The following is an 8,469-nucleotide window of genomic DNA, read 5'->3' as shown; positions in this document are numbered from 1 at the left end:
AGATAGAATCCTAATCAATAGCCCAAAATCCTCAAGTTTGACCTAAATTCAAACTTGGTTAAGAAGTCAACAGTCAACGAAAGTCAAAGTACAAGGTTGTTGAGTACGCCTAGCTTACTCAACATACACCCAACATACGCGGCCTGTTGTCACTCCTCCACTAAGCACTTTATCCTTTAATGCCTTTTGTCCAAAGCTTAGATCTAGACTCAAAACATCGACTTAAGTCATAAAGTTTCCACCTTTATGACTTTCCATGGCAGGAAAAGGTCCAAAAGCTAAAACCCTAACTTATTAATCCTTTAAGACATCGTAACTCGTTCATGGAAGGGATAAAAGGACCAAGATCATACTTTATGGTTCCTAATAGCTCCACAATGGATAAAGTTCCCAACTTTATCCATTAGCATGGTCCAAACAACCAAGATCTAGTATTTAAGTCTCAAAGGGACCAAAAGTGCATCTTTCTCAACTTAATCAATTAAGTCCGAGTCTCCAAACTTCAGATCTGAATCATTATGATGATTAGATGGATAAAGTTTCCAACTTTATCCATAACAAGGTTACGAACTTTCAAGATCTAAACTTTATGCACTAAAGTGACCAAAAGTTCATAATACTCAAAACTAGCTAGATCTAACAAATGCATCATCAAGATTCAAGCTTTTATACCTCCAGATGAAAGATCAAAGTAAACAAGGTCTGGATCTACAAGCTCCAATTCAACCAACAGTTCTCCAATAAGCTCCTTCTTTTCCAAGATGCACCAAGAACACTCCAAAACACCTTATTTTGCTCACACGGCTCAAACTATGGTTAGGGTTTCAAGGGAGGACGTTAGAGAGGTGGAGGACGAGAATGGAAATGGTTTTGGGAAGTTAAAGAGCTTAAATAAGACTCAAAACCCCGAAATTAGAGTTTAGGTTCTAATCGTGTATGCCCAATGTACTGCTGGTACGCCCAGCGTACTAGGTTGAATCTTCGCAATCATACACCCTATATGCCCAGCATATTATACTAAACCCAAAACCTTCCTAACTTCTAACGGTCATAACTTCTTCGTTCCAACTCCGTTTTCGACCAACTTCATATACACGGAAAGGTATTGAAGAGCCTCACAATATTATCTAGATATCTTGGACTAAAAATATAACGCCCCGTTTTTAATTATAAATAAATACATTATTAAGACAAATATTTATGTCAAAAATATTTAATGGTTATACGATAATTAATATCGATGAATATATGCATTAATTAATCCAATAAATTGGATTCTGACGTAAAATGAAAGAATATATAAATAAATAAATAAAGGCAAATGTTTATGTCAAATATATTTATAAAATTATCATAAGTTATATATAAATATATATTAGTAAATTTGGAGTTACAAATAATCAAAATATGTATAAAAGATTTAAATGGTTATATGGTTTAAAAAGTTATAACTACATTCAAATATGAAACTAAAAATATATTCATTTTTAGCTAAAGTGGTCTAAATTAAAGTTATAGCATTCGGAAATACCTACGCATGAAAAAAAAATACGTCGAAAACGAAGTTCGTATGAATAAGTTATGAAATTTTGAAGTTTGAAACAAAAGCCTCGAATTGAAATCCGGCAGCCGACCACCGGCCGGAGAACCGATGTGTGTCGGCCTGAAACCGGTGCCAAATGGTAGGTAAGTCGATTTCATCCAAGACCAAGTTGGTTCTAGTGCTCGTAGGTGCGGTATTTAGTGCCAAAATTATGTCGAAAGTAAAAGAAATGATAAAAAAAAATGTTAATGGTGAAATTAGGCCATGAATAAAATAATAAAGATTTTTACCTATAAATAGAGAGGTAACTTACCTTTAGTTGAGGAATTACAAGTGTTAATCATGTTAGTTATAGTCTAGATAATCTAGAAGATAAATCTCGAGAGATTCTCGAGTGAATAAGCCGAGAAACATATGCATATAAATAGTTGGTGTTTCTATTCTACGATTAAAATGAGTTTTACTTATATATATATATATATATATATATATATATATATATATATATATATATATATATATATATATATATATATATATATATATATATATATATATATATATATATATATATATATATATATATATATATATATAGGGAAGAGTTATATGGAAAATGAATGATTAGGGCAACACATATTTGAACCAATGAAAACATAACAACACATCACTTCCACAATACATTACTTGTGAAGAAAGAAATGGACACGTGTCATTTGATTATTGGTTCCGGTAGATGTTGCCCTAGTTATTTGTTTTCCATAGAAATCATTCATATATATATATATATATATATATATATATATAAAGAGAGAGAGAGTTAGGTTCAAATGTTTTCACTATCTATTGTGTGCATGTATGACTGATTCTGGACCAATCATTTTAGATATTTTAAGAAAGTAATTAATGCATATTAAATGCTAAAGATGTAATTAATATTCATTATATCTTCAACATGTAGTATGCATTAATTACTTTTTTAAAATAACTAAAATGATTAGTCCAGAATCAGTCATACATGCACACAATAGATAATGAAAACAAAATAACCTAACCCTATATATATATATATATATATATATATATATATATATATATATATATATATATATATATATATATATATATGCAGTTATTATAAAACATGTTCATGTTAAAAGGGTTTGTGGGTCCAAAAGCGAAGAGATCATTCTTCTGACATAAGTTTTTTTTTTTTTTTTTGAGTCAAAGAGAAAAAAAAATCAATGGAAGCTTCTCTAGGGGATAAGTGACCGAAGGAAAGGTTTTTGGGTTTAGAGGTTTCGGGAATAAAGGCAAAAATAAAAACATAAATAAATAAGGATAAAAAGGTCTAAGGCGTTCTCTATTGACTGAGAACCCATATAATTAAACGTGTTAAACGGGTTGTGTCTGGGTTGAAGTTTCCAATCCGTCAACTCGCGACCTGGCAATCTAAACCCGACATAATTGCAACCCCTAACTTGTGTGCATATGTATTTTTCCAACCATTCCGCTCATGTTCACAAAGGGAGACGGTGCATGGCAGGTTGATCTATTAAAATGAAAGGAAAAAATAAAAGATGGCATATATTACATTAGGGGACATAATAGTTACGACCATAGAGCACATTGTTATATCCATCCCACTCGATGGTTTTTTAAGGAAGCTGATGTTTGCTTTCACCATTTGTTTATAGCATCACAATCAATCTTCTACTCAACCATGTTGTTCTTTTAACTGTCTTAACGGTCGTTTGATAGTTGCTAATAGAGTTAGAGTTAACTGAGTTAGAAACTGATTGGGTTAAAAGTTCTGATTGAATTAACTTCTTACTGAAACTTGTTATTTGAGATTTATGTGATAATGCAAAATGACTATATTACCCTCATACAATATATATTTATGACTTACCATTTAATTTATAACATTATATTTTTTATAAAAACATTCAACCCACGTCAAAAAGTAAAGAAATTAAAGATTTAAAACTTGATAAACATTCTTGAATGATCACATGGAAATGATTGAAAAGTCAGTCATCCAAGGGCCCCATTTATTATGCATGTAAAATTGATCATCAAGTCTAACAGACTCAACCCTTGAGGTAAATGTTAATGATGTTTGATACTTCAAATGTAGAAAAGTTTGATTAGCATCCTTCATCGTCCATCAGAATAGAAGAAGAACATTGTTTAAGCTGATGGATTTGCTTTTTTAGTTGCCTCCTATGATTACTTCATTCAAATTTATCAGGCACCAAAAGTAAAATTCCATTATTCTTTTTCTGATCAAAAATGTGACATTACCTATCTTGATGAAGCTTTTCTAATTGATCGGAGTTCAATTCAGTAACATTTTCAATGAGATCATTTGATATGGAAATAAGCATATCCCTCATATCTTGCAAATGGGTTGCAGCTTCTGGGCATGTTCCTAGCTGAAACAATTTTGGAAGTTGCATGCCTTAAAAAACCATGAGTACAGTGATACAGTCCATATAATAATGTGAGATTTGTTTATACATATGCCTTAAAACCATGACCACAGTCCACATCCAGTTCTGTAGGTAAACTTTTGTCCTCACATGGCAGCAGCTGGGGTGAAGGGTGGAGAATTTGAGATTGATTGATGTATTGTGCAAAGATGATTGGAAGTGTTTGACGCACATCTAAATTCAGCAATTAAGATAACCCCCGTATTTGTGCATTCCAGTTTCTTGTATATTAACTACTATATTTCATAACTCCAATTGAGATGACAAAAACACACAAATACTAACAGATGTCCAACATAGGAAATCAAAATTAACATATGAAATGAATGCAATCTAATTTCAGCATATAAAGGAATCAGACTGCAGTCATAGCATTCAAAAATAAACCAGGTCCATTAGTGAGAAACAGTCAACTTTCCAATTTGAGGCCAAACCTCTTGGTTTACAACTAAGAGCTAATCTTCAGTGGTACTACTAACTTTTCTTTCAACTTTGCCCTAACCTCTTGGTTCACTCACTTTAGGTCTGGTTGGTTGTTAAAACACAAAAATGGACAAAATATCATAAGACAATCAAGCATGTTAAAAATACCATCACCTTCCAATGGGATATAAAAAGTCAACAACTAAAAGTTATGAAGTATATAACAAACATATCAAAAAAAAAACTCAAGCAGCTCGGAGTTTTACAGATGTGGTTTGTGAAGAAAAAGAAATTCTTAAACTATTGCATTTGCTGCACTAGCAATTCTTGGCCACAGATCAGCACATTCCTTCCCAATCGGTCCAGTGATTGCAGACCCTAAAAAATCAATCACCATCAACAACATAATTTGCAAGGATATAATGATAAGTAAAACAAACTTTTCACCATTAATCAAATAAAACAATCAAAATATGTCGTGTACCTTTCATTTCTCCTTTTGGGTTGACAATAACACCAGCGTTATCTGTTACCATATAAAAGATGCAACATATTAGAAACGCAATAGTTTTGTTAAGATGATTTAAAACATGAAATGTACAATGTCTTCATTAGAAAGAAGGAAAATGTAGCAATCAGATGTAGCAGTTGCAAGCTTGAAAAGAACAACAACTGTAACGATTGATCACAGATTGATTTTCCAGACGTGTAACAATATCAACCAATCAAAATGAGAAGATATTTGACTAGTCTGGATACATTTTCCATTCACTAACATTATAACAGTAAACTGGTCACATAACATGCAATAACATTTTCCCTATTTACCATGATAACACTCATTAGACAGAAGGAAAGACCAATACATCCCAAAGTAAAGAGAAAAGGAAGATTAAAGTTTGGTTTATGTCAAGTCTACATGGAGCAGATGAGTGCTTAATTAGCATTAGAACATCTGTAACGATAGATTTAGTTTATATTCCAGACGTGTAACAGTATCAAACAATCAAAATGAAAAGATACTTGACTAGTCTGGTTACATTTTCAAAGAGATCATTTTTTAAATAAGAGACAGGTCCCAATCTTGAGATATCACCGAAGTAGGGTCAAAAATCATGCAAATATAAAGGATTCAGAGGAATACGAAAGACAACGAGTAATACCTTCAAAGTACATGAAGACGCCATCCTTTCGGCGCCATGGCTTGCGTTGTCTGACGATTACAGCCGGCATCACTTTCTTACGAAGATCAGGTTTTCCTTTCTTCACAGTAGCCATCACCATATCTCCAACACATGCTGAAGGCAACCGATTCAAACGTCCCTTGATTCCCTTTACGGATATTATGTAAAGGTTCTTTGCGCCGGTGTTATCAGCACAGTTCACCGTCGCCGCCACTGGCAGACCCAGTGACATTCGAAATTTGTTACCCGCAGAACCTCCCCTTCCTGCATACAATGCACATTGAAAAATCAAACCCTTGATGGTTAGAAACAAATAGAAACAAGGATCATAAATCAATTGGAAACACTTGTAATGAAATGTATGAATATAAACGAAAATACCCTTCTGATCATTTACCTCGCTTCGACATCTTTATGAAACGATGATCAATTAGGGTTTAGAGTTGGACGTGTGTATTTATAGTAGCTTGCTCTGAAGCTAGGGTTTCAGTCTCTCAGATTGAAGATTGGGCTAATGCATTCAAATTGGCCCTATTAAAAGTATGGGCTCTATGTATTCTAGGCTAAGGGTGTGTGTTTTACCATTTTTGACTTATATCTTTTTGGTTATTATTAATGAAAATACATTTTATTGGAATGCACCTCAAAAAGCTAAGGTTGTGTGTTGTAGAAGGTTATTTTTATTTATTTTTAAATATTTTTAATAAATAGAATTGAGTTTTTTATTTTTAGTTTTCAACAAAAATTTTAGAAAACAAATTTGATAGAAAACTTTGAGAAACCATAAAAATGAATTTTCTAATTTTCATACAATTTGAAAAATATAAAATTTTCATTTTTTTAGAAAATTTTTGAAAATTGAATCCACCAAACTTGTTTTCAAGATTTTCATTTTTATTTAAAAAAATTTATGGAGAACCGAAAAAAATCACAATCAAGCATACCCTAAATATCTCTAAATTATATGTTTTATATTCGTTTAAAATAAATTCATGTAAATGTGGTAAAATCACATAAAGCGGTGTGTTTGCGATCCATTTAAACACTTTGTAATTGCTTTTGTTGAAACCAAATTTTTACTATATTATTAAACATATCGCCTCTTTCTTGAAAATTAAAAGGTACAATAGGTATTACCTCATGTACAATAATATTAAGCATATAACACATCGTATTACACTACACGGTAGTACCTTACCCTAATCTCCTAAACACACAACAACTGCCATTAAACTAATTATCATCCGTCTCTGATTATCTCTTCACCCTCACGACGTCAGGTGTTCTTCCCTGACTCCGACAATATCACATACAAGCAGCGCAACACTACCTGTCTCCACCAAAGATGCAATCGACGCCTTGGAAGTCCACCTTTTCTGTCACACACAAGTAGCCCTAACCTTATCCCGCCGCCACGATCAACCACGGTCAACGATTTGGGGGAACAACAAGTAAATTTGATCCAGGTTTGGAGCTTTTAGTTCTTATTCTCAAAGATCTCTCCAGTCGGCCGTGAGTTCATCGTCTGCAACCGAATTTCCAGCAATAGAAGGGGCCACGATGGGCCCTCTCCTTATCTTTAAACCCTAGATCTCCTCTACTAACCAGTGCTCCATATTTCTTTCTCTGCCACGACCACTCACTTTACGCCCTTCCACCACCGACAACCAACTCCACTTACAAATCCTTTATCATCCACCATCTTCAATTGTCGCTATCATTTATGTCGCAGCTACAACCTAGAAGAGGTTACCGACCATCCTTTCCCCCACCAACTATCATGTTCTCACCCAAATGTTATTACCTCTCTATTGGATGATCGACGCGTTCGAAGTGCACCTCTACCTCTACCAACGTTTGATGTTCTGCATAAACAATTACACAACAAATTCAGTTTCTACAGGTATTATAAGTCTTTTTTTTTGAGATTTTACTGCGTTGGACATTTCTTTGAGGTGTATAAGTACAAATCTTTACGATTTCACTTTTATAGGGCTAAAGTAAAGCTTTTGTAATATTTATAATTTATCTTATCAAATTTGTGGTCATGAATATAATGAAGACCGGGTATCATAAAGGTATACCCTTAGTTTTTGTTCACCCATCAACTGTGAGGAGATGCTGGATTCTGCTATGGAGGATGTCATTAAACGTGTCGGTCGGTAATGGATCTTCGAGACATAGATAGGTTTGTGTTGAACTAATATTTTGACTAATATTATCTGATGTGTACTGCAAGATTGATCTTCTAAGTTTTTTCTTACTAATCTTTAATGTACTATTAAATATATCGCCTCTTTATTGAAAATTAAGAGGTATAATAAGTATTACCTCATGTATAATAATATTAAGCATATAACACATCGTATTACACTACACGATATTACCTTACCCTATTCTACTAAACACACAACAACCGCCATCAAACCAATTCTCACCCGTCTCTGTTTATCTCTTCACCCTCATGACGTCGGGTGTTCTTCCATGACTCTGACAATATCACACACAAGCAGCGCACCACTACCTGTCTCCACCAAATATACAATTGACGCCCTGGAAGTCCACCTTTTCAGTCACACACAAGTAGCCCTAACCCTATCCCGCCGCCCCGATCAACCACGATTAACGATTTAGGGGAACAACAAGTAAATTTGATCCGGATTTGGAGCTTTTAGTTCTTATTCTCGAAGATCTCTCCGGTCGGCCGTTAGTTCATCGTCTGCAACCGAATTTCCATCAATGGAAGGGGCCATGATGGGCCCTCTCCTTCTTTTTAAACCCTAGATCTCCTCTACTAACCAGCGTTCTATATTTATTTCTCTTC

At 33.8% G+C, this 8,469-nt stretch overlaps 1 protein-coding gene across 1 annotated transcript; it reads right to left on the bottom strand.

Annotated features, from left to right (window-relative positions):
• Positions 1–4,617: 4,617 nt before the first annotated feature.
• Positions 4,618–6,179, bottom strand: LOC111908139 (60S ribosomal protein L23). The gene is made up of 4 exons (XM_023903974.3): positions 6,043–6,179; positions 5,625–5,909; positions 4,946–4,987; positions 4,618–4,839 (listed from the first exon to the last, which is right to left on the bottom strand). The coding sequence occupies exons 1-4, from the start codon at positions 6,053–6,055 to the stop codon at positions 4,757–4,759; spliced, it is 423 nt and encodes a 140-aa protein (XP_023759742.1). The 5' UTR covers positions 6,056–6,179; the 3' UTR covers positions 4,618–4,756.
• Between the last annotated feature and the right edge of the window lie 2,290 nt (positions 6,180–8,469).

The sequence above is a fragment of the Lactuca sativa genome, chromosome 6 (genome assembly GCF_002870075.4).
Source record: "Lactuca sativa cultivar Salinas chromosome 6, Lsat_Salinas_v11, whole genome shotgun sequence".
In the NCBI taxonomy this organism is placed as follows: domain Eukaryota; kingdom Viridiplantae; phylum Streptophyta; class Magnoliopsida; order Asterales; family Asteraceae; genus Lactuca; species Lactuca sativa.
This window is presented reverse-complemented; position numbering and strand designations above follow the sequence as displayed.

Coding starts and splice junctions, on each gene's coding strand:
- LOC111908139 (XM_023903974.3), bottom strand. Junction 4,988..5,624: donor CGTCTTCATGTACTTTGAAG/GTATTACTCGTT, acceptor ATATGGTAACAG/ATAACGCTGGTGTTATTGTC. Junction 4,840..4,945: donor CCCAAAAGGAGAAATGAAAG/GTACACGACATA, acceptor TTGATTTTTTAG/GGTCTGCAATCACTGGACCG.